The 22,436-nt window shown below is 37.0% G+C and overlaps 1 protein-coding gene across 1 annotated transcript in view; it reads left to right on the forward strand.

Annotated features, from left to right (window-relative positions):
- The window catches only part of SHPRH (SNF2 histone linker PHD RING helicase), a 136,221-nt gene that overhangs the window by 71,055 nt on the left and 42,730 nt on the right, over positions 1–22,436 (forward strand). The window contains exons 15-23 of the mRNA XM_069069732.1: positions 2,816–2,904; positions 4,630–4,722; positions 5,771–5,878; positions 7,702–7,844; positions 11,508–11,681; positions 12,032–12,094; positions 13,194–13,419; positions 16,672–16,815; positions 17,890–17,991. Of these exons, the coding sequence (XP_068925833.1) occupies positions 2,816–2,904; positions 4,630–4,722; positions 5,771–5,878; positions 7,702–7,844; positions 11,508–11,681; positions 12,032–12,094; positions 13,194–13,419; positions 16,672–16,815; positions 17,890–17,991 (1,142 nt within the window). The remainder of the gene's footprint in view (positions 1–2,815; positions 2,905–4,629; positions 4,723–5,770; positions 5,879–7,701; positions 7,845–11,507; positions 11,682–12,031; positions 12,095–13,193; positions 13,420–16,671; positions 16,816–17,889; positions 17,992–22,436) is intronic.

The raw sequence follows: 22,436 nt of genomic DNA on the forward strand, positions 1-22,436 counted from the left end.
GTAGGAAGATAGTAGAAGAATAACATCTGCAACTCAGATTTGTATAATGCATTCCTCACAATAACTGTGTGAGATAGGGCAAATATTATTATCTGTTTTATAGATGAGAAAAATGAGAAGTTAAGACTTGTCTATGACCACACAGCTTATAAAGGTTTGAAATGGATTGTAAACCCACATCTCACTACAAGGCTGATGTTGTTCTCTGTCTGTCCTGGAAAAGTATAAAAACAAGATGAATCTAAAATATGCCTTGAAATATTTTTGTCTTCGTTAAATATAATCACAATACAGTGTTGTTTTGTGAAGTATCTGACATTAAATGCCAAAATTCACAGTTCAAGCAGCTAAGTATTCTTCCTCTCTTGACTTTTTTTTCCTCCCCTTTTCTCTTTTCCTTTTTACCCTATTGAGAAAGTAAAAAAAAAAAAAATAAGCCTATAATTGAAAGAAAAAGTAAATCATCTAATCTTATTCCAAAGTATTGGCACATGGCAAGATCTGCATGCTTCACAACTCCTGCTTGGCCAATAACATGCTTTCAGCATCTTCTGTTCCAATTATTTTTCTTTATTCACTTTTTATGGTTTTCTTCCTTTTTGTGGGTTAGAGTCATAGTCAACTATTGTTAAATATCAAAAGAAAACCATCCCAGAATACTTGTCAGTTAAAGGTATCATTTCTAAATTCCATTTGTTTGAAAATGAAATGGTAAATGAAACAAGCTTAATAGGGATTTGATGCTATGTGTCTAATAGAGTTAATTTACTGGAAAAGTAGATAGACAGAATCACATGCTTTTTTTATAATCGCACTTGAAGTTTTGTTTCTCTTATAACTAATTTTATGGAGCTCTAAAATGAATTTTAACTCTTACATTAGTCTGCTTCTAGGAAATGTGGATTTACATATGCAAATATGATACATATGTGTACTGATACCTTCATTAAATCATTGTGTTCTGCTTTCAAATAGTGTGTGTTTTTACAGATTATTAATGGAAAGAATGGACTCTGAAGTGTCAAGTAGAATGAGTATTTGGAAATTTTAGTGCCATCAAATGGCCAAAAATAGACAGGATTCTTAATTAGAATATTTTTACACATTTATATTTTCTTGCAGAAATAAACCATGTTAGACTGCATGTTAAAATGAAAAAATCAAGTTCAACCCTTTTTTGATTCTACTGCAATCACTTGTGCTTCCTTTAAGAAAATAAACATGTATATGAGTTTGTTGGAAATAATTTAGGGATAGCCTGTCATTTTACTTGGAAATGCTGCTTGACTAAAGATTCTCCATTTCCTGTAAAGGATGACATAAATGCTTGTAGAATCCATGTGCCCTTTGAAAAACCCTCATCAGAAATCTGTAAGAATTTATATAAGGATAACTAATTATGTAACTCCATCTTGAAGTAACAATTATTTGGTTGTTTATGCTTAAATTATCAAAGGCTACCCATGTTTGTTTGTTTTGTTTTAATTATTAGCCAGATGATCTGCATCCCCAAATTGAATAAGAGCTGGATGACTAACATGTTTTGAAATTATATTCCATTATGTGGGGAAAAGTCCTGAATAAAATAACTGCTGGAACTAGATTTAAAAAAAAAAAAAGATGAAAACTATGTGTTTAGAAAATAACTAAAAGGACATTTTTAAAAAACATCCCTAACTTTATATCAATAAGACTTTTAGAACTCAGTGAATTATGAATATTTAAAGTGCTGTGGTTTTGTAAAAATCATGTAACGATGCTAGCAAAACAGATGTTATTCAGCTGTGCCTTCAGCTTTGTGTTTTGAATTTGCTTCCAAAAGCAAAAAACAAGTGACATTTCTCACTCAAATCACCAGACTAGCGTCAGCTTACCTAAAAATGACATGTTGACATCCATTTGAGATGAAACATCAATACTAAGTGATAGAAAAAGAAATCATCTTTAATTATTTGGGAGTTCTGTTGGCACAGATGATAAAGTCTTAAATTACTAAGCTATAATTAATGATAAAGTACTTTGATATTTAAAATAATACTTAAATAGAAATTATTTTTCTTCCACATTTGCATGCTTTGGTAAGAGGATATTGCAAAAATTTGCTGAAATGTCTGACATGTTGTAGTTAAATCAAGTTAAAACTGATTTACCAGAACCTGTCATTAATTTCAAGTACATTAGAATTTTCCTCTCTCCTCCCCCAGTCATTTTAGCTTTTGATAAAAGTGACATTTGTTTTCCAGGTTAACATTGCATTTTTGATTTTTATGTCATTAAAAGCTAGGGAAAAAAATTTTTTTTAACTTGCTTAAGCTTCTCCTACCAGTATCATCATTTGTCTTGTTGTATTTCCTTAAAATTAATAAAAAGATCTTTAATTTTCTTATTTTTAAAATAAAACCCACACCAAATTAAATCTTCAAATGAGAGAATTTATGTTTTAGTTTAAGATTCAACTAAATGATCTCTGAAATCCTTCCTAACTCCAGAAGTCTGTGAAGTTTCCTTTCCTTCAAAAATAATGAATAGGAGCAGCTAGGTGGCACAGTAAATAGAGCACCAACCCTGGAGTCAGGAGGACCTGAGTTCAAATTCAGCCTCAGACACTTGACACGTAGTAGCTGCAAAACATTTGGCAAATCACTTAACTCCAGGTGCCTTGCCTTCCCTCCCCTCCTCCAAAATAAATAAATGAAAATAATATTAGATTACAACATTTACAGGAAATGCCATTTATGTATATAGCAGATAACTTAAGAAAATTTTTAGCTTAAACATATGTATTTTTTACTTTAAATGAACTTTAATTCTTCAGATGAATATGCCCAAGCAGTGGACCTGTACAGAGAAGTATTACGGTCATCTGAGGAACACAAAGACAAACTCAAAACAGATTCATTACAAGTGAGTAAATATTTAACAATTTTGTTTAGATATTTTTCTTTTTTTTTTTTAAATAAGATGGCTTGTGAATCCCAGTAAATGTTACTAGAGACCAACAGAACATTTCAGTTGAGGCTCATTTAAAAAAAAAACCTTACTTAGCATATTTTAATACTTTGATTTCAATAATAATAGTAACTAACACCATTTTACAAAGTATTTTGCATACATTCTTATTTCATTATCTGCTGGGCTCTCCTTCCCAGCTCCTGCCTTGTTTTACCTTATTCCCGGTCTTGGGACGTCTCCGGCTTCTTGTCTCCAAGAAGAACTTACCCCCACAGAACACCCAAGGACACGGAGGTTGCCAAGCGAGGCTGCTCTTTATTCAGTTACATCTTAACAGTGTGGCCATCAAAACACAGCAGAGTGGAACCGTGGGACAGAGAGAGCAGGACAGAGAGAGAGAGGGAGCCTCCCCTTGCTTTTTCCCTAATATCCTTATCATTCTTCTTACTGTCACATGCCATGTGGGAGCCAATCGTGCACTCTCCCGAGTGCAGGGCAAAGGAGTATGTGTTAAGAGGAGTCCGTGTTGATAAGGCATGTTCAGTGCCACATCGGCCTTTCCCAGCCTGGCAAAGTCGGCTCCCACGGCCCTGCGCTCAATGCCATGTCAGCCCTTTTGGCTCAGCAGAGTCGGCCTCCACATCTCCAAGCTCCTGCCCCTCAGAGGTCACGTGCACCCCCTCTGACATCTTGTGACTGCCTCAGTGTCTCTCATAATTGTGGCTCTATCAATTATCACAATGACCTTCTGATTTAAGTAGTATAAGCTTTTTTTATCCCCGTTTTATGCATGAGGAAAGAGAGAGATTGAGTGATTTGTCAAAAGTTATCCAGCTAGTAAGCCTTGGCAGTAAGAGGGCTTCAGACCCAGTTCTTCTTAACTACTGATCTTATGTTTGTTCCTCTGCATTCTAGAATCTGACATAGCATAGAAGAATATTGTCTACTGTTCTTTTAAAATTTCACATCACTTTGGACAGTAGGATAATGGCACTTACTTGTGGCCTGTTCATCTGCTCCAAGTTTGGTGCTTAGCACAGTGCCTAGAATATAGTAAGTGCTTAATAAATGTTTATTGACAGATTGACTGAGAACAGGATCAGAGAAAGGCCATTAGAAACTTTACCCCATTCTGCTATGGCCACAGATTACAACTCCATCTTTGGCTAACTGTCTTTCAGCCCATTTATTACAATAAAATCTATAACTACTGTTGGAAAAACCGGTGAAAACCTGTATCCTATGTATGCAAAACAAAACAGTTATTGGACAGCAAAGCAAAAGAAACATAAAAAAATAAAACTTGCCAAAGTCAAATCTGACTTTAACCTTTCTTATTTTGAAAACCCCCTCTCTAATTTGTTCATCACATTTTTGTTGCTACTAAAGATTAGGTAAATGATGAAATTACAAGTGAAGCTTTATTAAAAAGATAGGTATGCTGGTGCCACCAGGATTTGATGGAAGTTTGACTTCTAAAGTTTTTTCATGAAATAGAATTCAATATTTCAGAAAGTTGACACAAACTCCATTTATATGAAATGTTTCTTCTTTGTACAGCCTAATGTTATTGGTGGCTCATTATATGATGATAAAAGTTTTTCCAGCGTAAGCTGCTGCTCACTTGTTCCATGAATGGGATATTAAAGTTATTGCTTTTTTTTGTGTGTTATGTAGAGACTTCATTCTACACACAACCTGATGGAATTATTACAAGCTAAGCATTCAGGAATACCTCCTACCTTGAGAGATGGCAAACTTCAGGAAGAGGTGATTATCATTCCTTGCTCTGCAAGAGTGGTTTTTCAGATTTTATACTTTTTGTATTTGATATTTTTAAGTGCATGTAACATTTCAGAATGAATGTGACTATAGCTAGCCCGCTACTTCCATTTAACCTTCTTGGGATTGAATTGGATGAAGAATGTCAGCACCTATAATTATTTTTTCTCTTGAGCTACTTGCTATTGTGTAAGTAGAAGAAATATAGATAATCTGACTTTTGGTAGCCAATTGCATAGTTTGGAAATAGGCAGTAAATTAAGAAATTATAAAGGCATAGTTGTAGAAGACTTGGTTTAGGAAAAGGGTCTTTTTCTCCATATTCTGAAATGTTTACATACCAAATAAATTTACCCCAAACCAGGTTAAGAAACATTGTAGAGGAATTAAATCTTATCTTCTCTGCTTATCATTTTCCCTTTTGTCTCCATTCCCCATCTTCAGTATCTTTTATAGCCTGCAACAACTGGTGCTTCATACCTTCCTTCCCCCCAAACAACTCCATCCTTGTAAGAACCCTTGCTATTAATATAGGGTCTTCACATGTCTCTGAGCAAAGTTCAAAAATTTTCTTTTCCAATTCTAAATCTATGATCCTAGCCTAACTTATCACCCAATCTTTTTTTTTTAAGCACACTTGACTGTTATTCAAATTCTTTTTAAATACTCCCAGTGGCAGGGAGCCCACTATTTATTGTGATAGCTTAGTCTATTGTTGTTCAACAAATAGGCATATGGCAAAAGTTGGGTTTGAGGAGAGGAATACAAGTAGAGGACAAGTAGAAGAGTAAAGGTGCTTGTTTTATAAAGGCAATTTGATATTTTATTTTCCTTTTCCTAATCCCAGCTGTATTTGTAGTGCCACATACATTCAAATGAGAACACATGTACAAACACATTCAAATAAGAACACATGTGTACAAACTAGAATACATGTTTAAGCTAAGTTAAGTATCAGTCATAGAAATGTTCTTAAGATGTCATAAAAAATTGCATTCAAACTCTGGAATGAAGGTCTTTTTCTTTTTATATTCAGGCTGAACAACTTAGACAGCATTACATGAGTAAATCTAATGCAGAAGTTGCAGAAGCCCATCAAGCTTTACAGCCAGTTTTGCAGACCATCCGGGACCTTCAGAGGAAGGCAAGCTACAATTATTGATTTAAGTCACGGTTTGACTTGGCGACCTGTAATCATGATTAGTTTGGGGACCGTTCAACATCATTGTTTTTAGATTGTTGTATAGTATTTAGTCAGAAGACCTACCCAAATTTTAATCCCAGCTCTGCCACTTACCAGGGATGACAATTCCTGCTTTTGCTGTTTTGTGGGATGTTTATGTGTCGAGGGCTTAAAAATTATAGTGCTTTATGAATATCACATGAAGTGCGATGTCACCATTTCATCTAGCATATTGTGAATCTGACATATTGGGTTGCGAGGTTGTGTGTATTTGAGTTTTCCAAGAGAGTGAATCCCCAAAATTTTTATGCATTTTTAACCTGAGACTTGGTGATTTCCAAAAATAATTTTTAGGGTTGACAAAACAGTAATGCTGTGCCCACTTTGGGATGAAACAAGAACATCTTACCCTTTGTAATTTTCCATTTTGTAAAATAATTAAAAATGGAAGTCCAAAATAAATAAATAACTGCTTTTTATTCTTTAAGGTTTGAGTAGTCTGTCTTCATGTTTCTTCACCAAACATTTTGCACTTTTGTGAATGTCTCCATAGGGTTATCTTAGATTATATTTTGTTTAAAATCTAGTTATGCCACTGCTATTAAATGATTAGAAATAATGCCTTTCTTATAGCTAGAGAGAAGGACTATAGATTGCCAGAATAAAATAATTGCCCCTTAATAGTCCAGAATCAATGGTATAATATTTTATAATAGTTTTACCATATGTGTAAACAGTAAATATTCATATATCCAGAATGCTTGATCAGTAGTAGTTCTTTTTAGTAGACTAAACAAAGAACTACCTGTTCAGGGGATAATATTAATAATAATAATTAACATTTATATTGTTGTCTAGTCATTTTAGTCACGTCTTACTCTTCTGACCCTGTTTAGAGTTTTCTTAGCAAAGATACTGGAGTAGTTTTCCATTTCCTTCTCATTTGACATATGAGGAAACTTTCTGTCCTTCCAGTTCATTTGACATAGGAAGAAACTGAGGCAAACAGGATTAAGGGACTTGCCTAGGGTCACACAGCTAGTAAGTATCTGAGGATGTATTTGATTTCAGGTCTTCCTGGCTCCAGTGATAGTGCTTTTTCCTCTGCACCTAGCTGCCCAACATTTATGTAGCACTTAAAGATGTTTAGGTGCTAGACTGCCAGGTATTGGAGGATCAGTGACTGAACCAGGAAACAAGGAGATCTGAGTTCATATCCAGCCTTTAACCCTGACAAACTGTGTCACTGGGCAAGTCAGTTAACCTCTGTTTGCTTCAGTTTCCCTAACTATAAAATGGGGATAATAGCAGCACCTACTGCACGGTTTTTGTGAAGATAAAATGAGATAATATGTATAAAGCACTTTGCAAACCTTAGAAATGTTATCTATTATCATCATTTCCATTGTCATTTAATCCTTACAATAACTGTGTGAGGTCGATACTGTCAGTATCATTAGTCTCCCCATGTTACAGATGAGGAAACTGAAGAAGAGAGGTTAAGAGCTCAGGATCACATGGTTAGTAAAAATCAGAAGTGGGATATGAATCCAGGTTTTCAGACTCTAGGTCTGTTACTTGCTCCATTCTCCTTTGCAGCCTCATAGTGCATTTATCTTTGTTTTGGGGTTTGTTTTTTATACACAGAAAAGCTCTTTGAGGGCAGGAACTGTCTTTTCCTTTCCTTGTAACTCTCACATTACCTAGCATAGTGCTAGCCTTATACTAGACACTCAATAAATATTCACTTAATGATTGATCTTTTGGGGGGGTTTCCCCTGCAGATTCATTCAGGCTCACCTTGGTGGCTAGATGTGATCCAGTCAGCAATTCAATATGCTATTGATGAGGAACTTGTTCAGCGTGTGCAGAATGAAATAACCTGTAACTACAAGCAACAAACAAGTAAACTTTCCATGGCAGAGAAGTAAGAAAAAAAAAATCTAAATATAAGTGCTAGGTTGTAGTATCTTTGAGATCAGACTTATCTTATCTCTGTATTGCTCATAGTACTTCAGAGAGTACCTGCTTATAATTACTCAGGATCACTCTTAAAGAGTCAGTGTTACATGGTGAAGAGAGAAATGGTCCATAAGTGAGGAAGATGTTCAAGTCTCATTTAGGACTTATACTGACTGAGTGATTATGGGAAAATCACTTAACCTCTCAGTACCCTAGCAAAACTTCTAAGGCTCTAAATTATAGAATAACTGTCCATATAAAGAGTTCCCTATATCAGTGAAATCACAGCTATGTTCCAGAAAAGGGATATGGATAATAACTGGACCTATAATTTCATTGGTATAGGAAACCTCCCAGATGAACAAATGCCTTAGACCAAGGCTGGCTGATTCCTTCTCTGCAGCTTATGGTCTTAGGGAGTTGCCTAGATTGGAGAGGGGTTGTCTGACTTTAGAGATTTACAAGAAAAATTTGTGCCAGTGGCAGGATTTGAGCCCAGGCCTTTTTGACTTTCAAGGCTAGCCCCTCTGTCTACAGCTCCATTCTGCCTTGAAAAATTCCCTCTTTTGTACCAAGCAAAGTTTGTTGTTTCTCTTATGTCTGTTGTAATCAAGCAAGGCTATCCTTGAACCATATTTTGGGAACTCCTCCCCTGTCCTACTCTATCCTGCTGTCAATGTTCTGCTCCCTTCTGGTAACGTGCACACTTCTATGTCACTCACTTTTCATGCTTGTTCATTGACTGCCAAGGTTCCCTGCAATAAGGAAGAAAATAAGCATTTATTAAGTGCCTACTATATACCAGGCACTATGCTAAGCACTTTACAAATATTACCTCATTTGATCCCTACAACAGCTCTGTGAGATGCTGTTTTCCCATCTGAGGCACGCTGATTAGGTGACTTGCCCAAGGTCATATAGACCTAGTAAGTATCTGAAGCCAGATTTTAAGTCAGGTTTTCCCTACTCCCTACACAGCATTCTCTCTACTGTGCCACCTAACTGCCTCTACAGTCACCTTTCACCACACCCCATTTTCCCAACCTTTATGCCCTTCCATAAAAATATATCTGTCTCTTGCATCATTCCTTGCTGTGTAAAAGGAGATATTCTAGAGATTTTTCTTAGTTATATTCTTAACAGATGATGAGTACTCTCTCTCAGATAACATAACCTCATTTTATCAAAAGCCTTCAGTGTCTCCACTCAAAAATGTGAGCAATTAGTAAACCAGACACTATGAGAGACCTATTGGAATAAGACATTTTAGTGTGTTATAAAGTCTCTTTCACCTCTAAATTAGTGAATTGTAAGAATATTCTAAAGGGCTCTAAATGCCAAGGTGAGGAGATAAGAAGCCATTGAAGATTCAGAATTGTTTACTTTATCATTGTACTAGTTTTCAAAGGCAAAATGATGGGCATTTTCCCATTTGTTTTGTCCCTTAAAGTTGATTACTCCTCATCTTTTTTAAATAAACTTTGGGCCTTTTATTTTGGGATCTAAGTGAGAAAAGGCTTTGCACTTAGATACTAGGGAAGAGCTATTTTGTGATTATGGTTTTGTTCTTAATAGTTCAGCCTTGACAGTCAGCAAGCTTTTGTTAAGTGCTTACAATGTGCCAGGCACTGCACTAAGCAATAAGGATACAAAGAAAGAAAAAAGACTTAGCCCTTACCCACAGGAAGCATATTTTCTAATGGAGAATAGACAAAAAGTAAATAATTAGGTACATAGAAAATATATGCAGAGTAGATAATGGTAATCTTAAAGGGGATGGCATTAACGGCTGGAAGGGACCACTTTCCTGCTGAAGATGGGATTTGAGCTGAGCCTTGAAGAAAGCCAGAGAATCTCAGAACAAAGTGGAGTGGGCAGAGCAATGGGGGAACAAGCAGGAACAGTGAAGAAAAACATTGATGGGAGACAAAATGTTGTATAGGAGGAGCAGCAAGTGGTCCAGCATAGCTTGATCACAGAGTATGTGGAAGTGGGGGAGTAAAGTATGTGAAGTCTGGAAAGGTAGAAAATGGATGGTTTTATGAAGAACTTTAAATGCCAGACAGAACACTTAATATTTGGTCCTAGAAGGTAGAGGTGATAGGGAGTCCCAGACTACACTTTAGAATAACTACCATGGTGCCTGAGGAGAGGATGGATTGAAGTGGGGAAAAGACTTGATCCAGGGAGATCAATTAGAGGGATGGAATCCTAATAAAGCTGACCCCAGCCCCAATATTCTAACTTCATTATAGGCCTGGCCCCACTGAACTTCAGACCCACTGTACCTACCTAGCCACCTACCCCCACCCTCCTCACCAATGTCCTAACTTCTTCATATATGCCTCACTGCTCACTGGAACAACAGGTGTGTCGCTGAACTCTTAGTTAACATAGAAACAGGAGTCTGTGTGATGGGAACCCAGCCACTCCCTCTACCTAGTCACTGCCCCCAGACCCATTCCCACAGAAACAGGTGTGTTCTTGTATTCAATCAGAATCACATCATCCATCTAACCCTAGTCAGGACCACAATAACTAGCCAATTGGAGGGCAGCATGACCAGAATGTTTAACCACCGAACCATAGATGGGACCCTTCCTCCATTACCTAATCCCTTAACAAACTCCTCCTGCCTTTTTAATATTAATCATATTCCTCTGTTCTGTGTAAATTTTGATTATGTAATTGCATCTTTACCCTATAAAAATTATCTTGCTTTCTCTGAAGTTGCTGGTTCCTCTTGGAACTTAGCCTGCTTCATGAGAGGCATCAATCTCAATAAATGCCTATACTTGGATTAGAGGTGGTCTCACTCTGAATTCTTTGAGACAGTTCCACCACAACACATCATGAAACTCTTAAGTTTTTGGGTGGTCAAAGCCCCCACAGCAACAGTTTTTGGCATCCCTGGGTTTAAACTGCAACAGTTATGTCTATGGATCCTGGGAAACTGAACTCTTGAGAAATAATTTAAAAAATCCCCTTTGCACACACTAAAATCCACCTTACACTAGAAATTCATCTTACATGTGGTTTCTAAGTTAATATGGGGCCCATAGGGATCCTTATGGGTTGTTTCATGGCTCAATTTCTTTTTGAGTTTGACAGCACTATTGTAGTTCATTTCTTTTTGATGACAGTATGTTGTGTTCTTATAAAAGGTGTGGGAGGAACGCAGAGAATAGAAATTTTTGTATTTCTCCAGTAAAACCTAAGCTTCTTGAGGGTTAAGAACTGATTTTTGTTTCGGCTTTATATCCCTGATGTCCTAGCACATGATCTGAACTTTTGAATTTTTGTTGAATTAAATTGATGATTGTGTGCTTTTTTAGGATGGGACTGTGTCATCTAGTACTTTTTTAATCCTCTTTAGCTACTAGCATATTGTTGTACACATAGGCATTCATTCCATCAATACTTGGTGATAGGTATGAATAAATATATAAATACTTTCTGAATGCCAAGCACTCAGAAAGGCTTCATACTACAGGATTCCAAGGTGAAGTTTCACAGCAGCTCTGATGACACTGTAATGCTTTGGTTGGCAACCATTGCCTGAGCACCCTGACCTGCTTTTTGTGTTGTTGTCGTCATTGATGGTGGTGTTACTATTGTTGGGGATCAGGTTCCGGGATTGCAGAGGTCTTCAGTACTTACTGACAACACAGATGGAAGAGCTAAAGAAATTCCAAAAACTTGTGAGAGAGGCTGTGAAGAACCTGGAGGGCCCTCCATCCCACGATGTCATTGAAGCTGCCACAATCTGCCACCTTCGACCTGTCAGACTGCCCCTCAACAAGTAGGTAAAAGAAGAAAGCATGTATTGAGGTGTCAGTGCCCTTATCTTCTTTGATTTATTTTGGTAGAATAAATAATAACTAAAGCAGTGAAGCCTTTGCATTTGATTTCAGAAAGAAAAGTAAACTTCATATTGATCCAATATTTTTAAGCAAGACTTAAACACTTTCCACTTTTCAACCTGTAATTTGCATTCATTTTTTCCCCACAGAATAGTTGAAAATTTAATATGTGCATGTGTTTTTCCTAACGTGAACAAGTGGGTTGCAAAATACTCAACACTCTCCTATAAATTACCTGATTGCTAGTTACAGCTGAAAATGTTTTTCTTGGTGATCTCTTCTTTTCCAGCTGTGTCTTTTGTAAAGCTGATGAATTGTTCACAGAGTATGAGTCGAAGCTATTTTCTCACACGTAAGTTCTCTGATTGCTTATTTCCCATGGGGAAAATGAAATATGGGTTGTAGTGTTCTGAGCCTGAGATTACATTTTCTTCAAAATGACCATGCTTCCAATTTTTCTATTGGAAAATTAACCATTGGAAAAAAGAGATTGACAACAGTGTTTATAAGTTATATGGTTTTTCCCCCAGAGTAGCTGTGAGTGTATGTTCATACAATTCATATATGTGTATATACGTACATAATATTATACATTATATACATATACACATATTTTTAAAACTTTTAGCTCTTTTAAAGACAACATAAGGATATCCAGTAAAAGAGTTTTAATGTGTAGTTTTGTTTTTACTGCAGGGAGCAATCCCAACAATAAATCGCCTGCTATTTAACCATTTTTTCATCAATTAAGGCGGTGAGGGTAAAATGAAATCAGGTGCTTGTTTTCCTAAGGAAATGATGAAGACGGGGTTTCCCCAACCTTCTTAAGGACTCTAGTAGGCAATCTGTAGGTGATATTAGTTAATCCTGAAGCAAATAATAATAGCTAGCATTTAGATGGAGCAGTGGCTAGAGTGCTCAGAACAAAGTCAGCAAGACCTAAGTTCAAATGTGGCCTTAGACACTTTTTGTGACCTTGAGCAAGTCACTTAACCTCTGTCTGTCTCAATTTCCTCAACTATAAAGCAGGAATAATAATAGCACCTACCTCTCAAGATTGTTGTGAGGATCAAATGAGGTGACATGTGTGAAGCACTTAGCACAGTGCTTGGCAAATATTCAGTATTCTGTAAATGCCAGATCTCATTAGTATCATCATCATAAGTATTAATAGTTTCCTCCAGATATCTTATTTCCCCTCCTCCTTCCAGTGCTCCTCTTTCCCTTTTCATAGTCTGGTAATTTTCAAAATTTCTGTAGTTCCCAGAAAACAACAAAGAAGTTTCTATACCTATAATGGGAACGCAGCAGAGCAAACCTCAGCGATTTTGTTTTTCTCCTATCTCTCCCCCTAAACATTGCTCACTCACCCTGCTTCTCCATAAAGGCAGAGTGTGGGCAAGTTCAGCAGCTATCATGGTGAGAAATGTCTTTCCCTTGTGTATTTTAAGGGTGAAAGGCCAAACTGCAATTTTTGAGGAGATGATAGAAGATGAAGAAGGCCTGGTGGATGACCGGCTCCCTACCACAAGCCGAGGACTGTGGGCGACCAGTGAAACGGAGCGCTCTTTGAAAGCAATCCTGTCTTTTGCCAAAGCACACCGACTAGACCTCAGACTCATTGAGGAAGGGAATACTTCAATGGAACTCTTTGAGGCATGGAAGAAGGAGTACAAGGTAGAACAGAAAAACTTTCTATTTGAGTTCTGCAGTGAATGATCAAGAGGCAGCACAGCACAGCAGATAGAGAGAAGACCTCAAAGCTGACCTAAATTTTGGTCTTAAGGCCTGCCTCTATGACCTTAGGCAAATCACTGACCCTCTCAGCACTATAGACAGTTCTGAAACCCTAAATTGCAGAGAAAGTGCCTGTATGCATTGTGGTCAGGGGGTTGGTTCCCTGTGCTAATGAAATCACAGGTTCAGTTCCTGTCTTTCCTTTATTGAATGACTAGAAGCAAATTATTCATGAAATAATCATGCAAATATCAAACCTTTCATTTAGCATTCAAATTTGCAACTAGTAAAAATCCTTGCAAAAAGTTAGCTGATGTGTTCTCCCCTTTGGTTTAGTACTATTATTACTTTGATACATTCATGGATCATTTACATCACTTAAGCTTAGAAGTCCTCCATGCCTTCTCATTCTGTACAATTCTTGTCTTTTCAAAAATCTTCCATCATTTCCACCTTAATACACTGGAAGCTTTCCTTTCATTAACTCGTTTTTTTAAAGCAGTTGGGGTTAAGTAACTTGCTCAAGGTTACACGGCCAGTTATTTCTGGGTGTGGTGCTAAGTATCAGATCCCGGATTTGATCCCAGGTCATCCCAACTCCAGTGTTCTTACTCTCTGTGCTGTCTGGCTGGCCCCTCTCATTAACTCTTATGCCACTATAATACCCACATGCCATTGTACCACTCAGGCTTTCCATCTGTTTTCTCTTCCCAGACATCTTCAGGTGTTCATTTTATACTCTACTTGGGCCAGTATCCCTATTCACTTCCCATGTGAGATTAGATTTTAAATTTTTCCCCCCTTTGGAAAGGTAGGCCAAATTGGGGTTAAGTGACTTTCCCAAGGTCACACGGCTAGTTTTTTGTATAAGTGTCTGAGGCCAGATTTGAACTCAGGTCCTCCTGACTCCAGGGTCAGTGCTTTATTCACTGTGCCACTTAGCCACTCCTCCCATGTAAGATTAGAAGTTTGCCCTGGAAGCCACACTGGGTTTTGTCAGGCCTGCTTTGACCTTAACTTCCTCAGTTCCAGGCCTCTACCCACATTTCCTGAACATCTCCAGGACATACTGCTGCTGACTCTATCCTTCCACCACCTTTCATTTATATTCCTTTAGGTATTGTCTTCCATCTTTAGATTGTAAATTCCTTGAAGGTAAGGATTATTTACCAGCTTTTTTTATATCCCCTATGCTTAGCACATTACCTAACACATAGTAAATACTGAATAAATGCTAGCTCTGGTTACCTATCTACATATCTACTTGTCTATTTAATTTTCATTAAGCCACCTACTTTTTCATGCATGCATTTCTTTGTTGATGTCTTTTTGTCACTCTTATTGCAATTCTATGAAATTGGAGAAGGATGAGTTCTGTATGTCTCAGCTCCAACACAGTCCCATCCAAGAAACTTGAGCCATTTCTTCCCAACCAAAAATATTGCCTCCTACTTCTACACTGCACTTTGTTATAAACTTGTGGAACTTCTTTCTCCCTCACGTTTCTATTATAAACACCTATGCATTTGTCTTATATCTCCTACAATACTGCAGAATCGTGGGGTGGCTAGGTGGCACAGTGAATCAGATCACTGACCCTGGAGTAAGGAGGACCTGAGTTCAAATTTGGCCTCAGACATTACTAGCCATGTGACTTTGGGCAAGTCACTTAACACCAATTGCGCTGCCCTCCTCCCTCCAAAAAAGCAAAAAAAAAAAAAATATATATATATATACTACAGAATCACTAAGGTCAGAAGCCATTTATCTTTCATTCCCCAGCAATAGCACTTGTTCTTTAGGTGTTTGTACACTCTAGTGGAATGGGCTTGTTGTACTGCGCCTGCTTTTCTGTTGAGATGGTTTGGAGAAAGGAGGAGAAACAATGCATTTCAAGCCTCATCCTAGACTCCTTTGACAGACTCTTGGGAATCTGAGAGCTTACTTGGAGAAAAACAAGCAGGTTACTTGCTTTCCAAAATGCGGCAAAAAATTCCCTTAGCCACCAAAGACAGTGAAAGTAGTTGAATTACCTTGTATCGATGGAGCAGTTGCATAGAGTTTCATATACAAATGGTAAGTTTGGGTAGAGATAAGCATTCTGAACAGATAATTGCAGCTAGATAAGTCAGCTAGAAGATATTGTGGGTTATGTAAAAATGCATGTGACAAGAGAAATTATAGTGGTGATTCTGTTATAAAAGAGCTTTGTATAATCTATATAATATTGATTCAGAAACTTCTAGGATTTAGAACAGGAAAAAACCTTTGAAACTTTTTAGTTCAATCCTGTCATTTTACAGATGGAGATACTGAGGGCCAGAGAAGTTAAGTGACCATAGTTCCCAAGGTCACAAAGGAATCAGTCGGTCAATGAAGGATTTTTAAAAGTCCTGTAAAGGATTCTATGAGGCAGAGGTAAAGAGAGAGTGCTAGGAAATCCATGAATAATAAGATTTGGGCCCAGCCTTCCAGGTGCTCCTAATCCAATTATGTTGAAAACTACCGTAGGGATTATCCAAACTAGCCCCTTAATTTTAAACATTAGGAGAATGAGGTCTAGGAAGTGGAAGTGCCTTTACCCAACTGGATACACAGCTGTTTAGCCGCAGAGCCAGAACCAAAGCCCAAATTGTCTAATCCTTAGTCCAGCGCTTTCCTGTTACTATATTGCTGCACATTCCCTAGCTCAGTACTATAGGGGAGTGGGAACTAGCTCTGAAATCCAGGAACCTGTATTCAAGCCCCATTGCTGATTCAGAGATCACAATTTGTGGTGTGCTTTCCCTGCTAAAATGGCCTTGAAGAGGGCAATGGGAGGTCAAGGAAACTATAGTAAGAATTTGATATCACATGTTTAGCTTGTGTAAAGTGTGATAGCCCAGGCTTCCCACATTATTAATCTGAATTACTTGAAAGTTTGGTTTCTCTTTCTTTTTTTGCTCATCTATATTGTGTTAGAATTATAAGTTTCCAAATTAGATAACTAAAATTGTGTGGATAGGGAAATAAATGAGCCATCTTGTATAAGTGCTTGGCATTATCTCCTAAATGTTAAATGGCCAGAGAACTTTGTGAACCTTCTGTCTTATGTAATACTAGATTTCCCTAACGATCTCAATGAAGATTTTTGATTAATTATCCCACATTAGGGTTCAGTGCACAACTTTTATTCTAATTTTTCTTCTACAGTTGCTTCATGAATATTGGATGGTACTGAGGGACCACGTGTCTGCTATTGATGAACTTGCAATGGCTACAGAACGTCTAAGAGTGCGGCATCCCGATGAACCAAAGCCCAATCCTCCTGTTCTTCACATAATTGAACCTCATGAAGTAGGTTGCCAGTGAATCAGACCCAGACGGTATAGCTCAAAAGACTGTAGCTGACTCCAGAGACCTGGGCTGGGGATTATGTAGTGTAAACAATGAGTTAATCCACAAGTCTTAGTGAGCCTACCTATGTGCATAGCACTTACTGTTTAGATGTACAGACCCCTATATCCTACAGGGTTTTACATACACATTTCGGATAGATTATTCCTTACAGGAGATGTCTCAGAAAAAAATGTCCTATGAGCATTTTAGTCTTCTGCTTCAATATCTCTCACACTTTCAAAGATAGGAAAGTCTTCTACTTAAATTTCGTATTTTATTATTTTAGCTCTTTACCAGAAGAGAACAATTCATACCGTGTTTCCCCGATAATAAGACCTATCCCGAAAATAAGCCCTCCCCTTACTGTGTAAGATTCCTCGAAAATAAGCCCTCCCCCGAAAATAAGCCCTATTGAGATTGCTACTGTCGTGAAGGTGATCCCCTGTGCTACACGCTACATTACAGTACCTTCTGTATGCACCATCCCCCCCCCCAGGTAAAACGCACACCGCGCTCCGAGCTGCATCCAATCAGAGCTGCAGCAGTGAGCGAGTCATCCTGTTCTTCCCCAGTGATTTGCTTATTGAATAAAGGTACATTTTTTTGTTCACATTTACCTGTTTATTAAAATTGCTGTCAATGTTCATTAAAATAAGCCCTCCCCTGAAAATAAGCCCTCTGGTGTTTTTCTGTCCAAAAAATTTAATAAGATAATGTCTTATTATCAGGGAAACACGGTACCTGTTCTATGGTAAATCCCTTTGTGTCTGAAAAATAAGTTATTTTTAATTGATTCCCAATATCATGCTAAATAATCTTCATTCTTCTACAGTTTCTTTTATAGGTTCCTTTTCCTAAACATTCGGCCATTTTATTTGTTTACAATGCTTGAAAATTTTATTTTCATGAAGCTAGAACTAAATAAAGTTCAGATACCTCTACCTAACTTAGCTAAGGGTATATTAATGTTTGTCTTTATGATCCCACCATTTTTATAAGAACATAGAAACAAGAATTTTTTTTTCTCTCTAGGTGGAACAAAATCGAGTAAAACTATTGAATGACAAGGCAGTTGCCAAATCCCAGCTTCAGAAGAAACTTGGCCAGCTTCTCTACCTTACTAATTTGGAAAAGGTTGTAATACCTCCCTTTATGCATATTGTGCTGTCATGGTACCCTCTAGTGGAAGTCAAGCAATACTACAGTTAATAACAGTGATTTTCTGCACTATTTAGATTGTAAAGATATATAGAATGCCCCAGGCAACAAACTCTCTAAGATTATAAATTTCAGAGAAGGTGATGATCTGCATTGGTCAAGTTCTCACTGGGAGCTCCCTATACAGATTAAATCATAGGTCTAGTCTTAAAAAAAAAAGTTGTGAACTCTGGCTATTGTTAATATTTTCCAAAGGAGTATAAAAAGAACATATCTTTCTTAGGAAATCTAGAGATAGGCACATGTAGCAAGGAGTATATCACTGTATGTGAGTTTACAGGTATATGGAGGTGCCATGCACATTATAGTACCTCATAATTTTCACATATACTTGAGTATCTTCCCCCTCCTTGAGCTGCTTCAGTTACTACACCTCTTCCTTACCACCAACTGTTAAATTACACTGAAACTCTCTTAGGACCCTAGGGATAACACAGTGTGGGAGAATAAGAGCTGAAGTGGAGAAAAGGGAGAATGTATTCTCCCACACCGTGTTATCCCTAGGGTCCTAAGAGAGTTTCAGTGTAATTTAACAGTTGGTGGTCTCTCTCTGAGAACCTAGACCTGCCAGTGTGAGGAAGAGATCATTTAAACCTGAAGTGATTTAAGTATTCAGAAGTAGTTGAAGAGTTAAATTGTGAAATGTCTAGCTAAGATTTGTAAACTGTTATTTTAAGTGGACATAGGGCTAAGGATCTCTGGTGGATTGCCATTGTGACTCCATTCCCTGCAGTGGTTATTCAGGACTATAGACAAATGAGGATCACTTCTAATCCAGAAAAGCTACTGGAATCCACGAGAAGGAGTAGATCATTGGGTACTTTAAACAAGTATAGCTCATTGAAAGAGAGGAAACATTTTTCCTGTAGAGGGAAATATGCCTGAATAATGAGGTAGATTTCTTGAAAACATAAGTAATCATTTGGATAACGTAAATAATCTTTTTGAATAGTTGTAATTTATTTAGATTTTAGGTTTTCAAAAGATTGCATACTCAAAAAGAAAAGAAGTGAGCAAAGTGGAACAACTGTTTTGTCATAGATAGAGCCAGGAAATAAAAGATTTTAATAATTTAATCTATGCTTATATTATGAAGGGCTCTGAGCTATCAATTATGACCCAAGAAAATGAGCCTGGGAGCCCTCATAGACTTCCACTGAAAACATTAGCCCAGTGTGCTACTCTAACTTCCCAGAAGTGAACATAAGCAGTGTAGCAGTTGAAAAATAAGGCATTATCTTACCTTTTACAAAACCAAATGTATTTGTATGCAAAGCACTGTATACCAGTCAAGTCACCACATCTCAAGAAAGCTACTCTACCATGTAGAGTATCCAGGGAATTGCAAAATAAAATGTTCAAAAATACCAAGTTTAAGAGGATGCTATAATCTACATGTTATTTCCTCCTGGTAGAATGTAAGCTCCTTGAGGGCAGGAACTCTTATTTTTGTCTTTGTATCTCTAGCTCCTCTCACAGTGCCTAACTTGTAGTCAGCACATAATAAATGCTTAATAAATAAATTGATAGACTGAGAGTGAAGACGTAGCCATAGTAAAATCATACATGGCATGCAGAAGATTAACACATATATTTACCACTTCTACAAAAAATTGACCATTTCATTTTTGTCAAAAACCTTCTACACCTTAGTAAACAAACTTAATGAGTTGCTGTGGCCAGGATTTTAAGGTTTGCAAACCATTTATCAAATATCATCTTATTTGAACTTCATAAGAAGTCTGTGAGGGAGATGCTGTTTTCCCCATTTATACATGAGGAAATCAAGGTTGAGAGAGTTTGAATAACTTCCCCGGGTCCATACATCTAGTAAGCATGTGAGATAAGATTCAGATTCAGGTTTTTCTAACACCAGGTCTAGCACACTATCCATTATATCATCTAGGTATAACTACCATACAATGGAGCTGAGAAATATAGTAAATTAACGCAATTATAAATCAAGTTGCTTGATATTGTGTACTTGTTTAAAAGTAATTATTGAAGGATACATGCTAAACCTACAAAATGTGAAATATTAAGTCAGGTCAAAAGCTATCACTCCCATTGTTTTGTATTGTATAAATAAACCAGAATAATCTCTTACTGAGGCAGCTAAGTGGCACAGTGAATAAAGTACTGGGCCTAGGGTCAGTCTTGGTCACTTACTATGTGTGACACACCTGTATGACCAAGTCATTTAACCTCTGACTGACTGCCTCAGTTTTTTCAACTGTAAAACAGAGATAATAGTAGCACCTGCTTCCCAGGGTTCTTGTGAGTGAGGATCAAATAAGACAATAAAGGCAAAGCGCTTAGCCTAGTGTCTGTCACTGTAGTAGATCCTTAATAAATTCTGTTCTTTTCCCTTTCCCCACAACCCTACCAACAAATTACCTGGATATATTTGACATCATGGTCAAGCTTTACTTACACTCTACCTCTAGTGTAGTGAGACATTCATATAATTTTGACTAAGTAGAGTGAATTGTTGCCTAGTAATGTCATCATTGTATTACCATATTCAGTTATGTGTTTTCTTTAACTACTTAGCTAAATTGCTAGATGCTAATGGTTGATCAGATATGCTTTGGGTACAACTCCCCCACTCTTAGCTTGGGCCAGCCCTTGGGTCCCACTGGTCCTGGGGCCTCAGAAACCCAGGAATGCAATAAACTACTCCCCCTGGTAACAGAAACCCTACTCTACTCTCACAGTCTCTGCTTGTTGATCTACTCCCACTCCAAAACCTCCAAATTCCCATCCCTATCCTTCCTTCTTCCTGTCATTTGTCAGGAGACCAGTTGTTTCAGTCTAGTTATGGGTCTGGTTCATTGTTCTTCACAGTCAATATTTGATACCGTATAGATGCATGCATTTGTAAAATCAGGCCTACCCAACCTGTGGCCAACTGGCCACTTAAAACCCTCAGACCTCTTGCAGCATGCCAGAGGATTTCATGCAACTTGCAAAAAATGTAAAGAAAACATTCTTTGTAGGTTGTGCAGGCCTGGTATAGATTATTCTATCAAGGCTTGTTTTCTAAAGATTAATTTACCGTATACAGTTAGTTGTGAATCAGTTGAAGATATTTGCAGATGTCTATCAAAGTGATATGTAAAAGAACAGATAAAATATTAGTGTTTTTACATGTAGTACTTCTGGGTTTATTTAATTACTAAAGCATTTTATATACTCTAGGTCTCCTAGTTATGGCAGTGAATTTACATTGATTAAGCTTCTGTATAAAATTAATATAGTTGGTATTAATTGTCAGTTCTCTTATCTCCTGAATCGTTGAGATCAGAGACCCATTTTGGTAGTTCAGTAAGGTTTAGAAAACATTTTCCCTAAAAGTTAAAATTGGATTTATTGTTATTCAGGTTATTCTAAAAGTATCTCATAGTTTCCAGATAAATGATTTTACTTCTTTACCTAGATTACTATTCTTTTCATCTAACCCCTAAAGGGTTAGGTAATTATTTAATTTAATTTTTCGTTAGGAATTTCAATCAAGTCCTCCCCTTGGAGATTATGTACCCTTGCATTGAATTATTTAATAGAGATTTTGAACAGTTAATACTATTTTTAGTTATAATTTGCAAGTCTTTCCTTCCACATCAGCAAGTTCTTTTCATCCCTTCTACTGATTTCTTTTGCTTTACTAAAGAAAGTAAAGATTCTGTTTGGAAGCTAGTAGTAATTAGAATACATATCAAACTGTAGATTTTCTGAATTTATTTTTAAAATTTGCAACAAATGACCTAAATATGGATGCAAAATAAATAGGAAGGCCTCCTTCATAGTCACAGTGCTCTTTTGGCTAAAAAAATCTTATTTTTACATCTTAATTGGTAAGTATTTAAAGCGAAACAATATTCCTTTGCAGTAGAATGGAATTTTGAAGAATTAGCAGTTATGTCATATTTTGTCTCAAATTGCATTCCCTAGCATATTCATAGAAGTTTTTAAAGTACTGACTTTGAAATAGAGCACCAATGTTCCACTTAAGGAAACACTTTGTGGCCTTAGTGATAGCAGAATGTGTCAGTTACTAGTACTGATCAGATTATATCTTAATTATGACTCTGATATTATGCCTCCAAAATCACTATTTCCATAATGTCAGTTCAGGCTATCACATTTATGAAGTACTTACAAGATGTTCTGGGTCCTGGAGATTTTAAATAAATATATGTAAGTATGTTTGTGTGTGTGTGTATTTGTATATGTGTGTATATGAAAAATGACACAAGTCCTGCTCTCCAAGTGCTTACATTCTAATGACTAAATGATAGCAGATATATAAATAGATGAAGCAAGGGAACGTACAAAGGAGAGAGCCAGATAAAATGTCCTGA

The sequence above is a fragment of the Petaurus breviceps genome, unplaced genomic scaffold (assembly GCF_028583685.1).
Source record: "Petaurus breviceps papuanus isolate PSGF00001 unplaced genomic scaffold, PetGlider_PUasm1.0 90784, whole genome shotgun sequence".
In the NCBI taxonomy this organism is placed as follows: domain Eukaryota; kingdom Metazoa; phylum Chordata; class Mammalia; order Diprotodontia; family Petauridae; genus Petaurus; species Petaurus breviceps.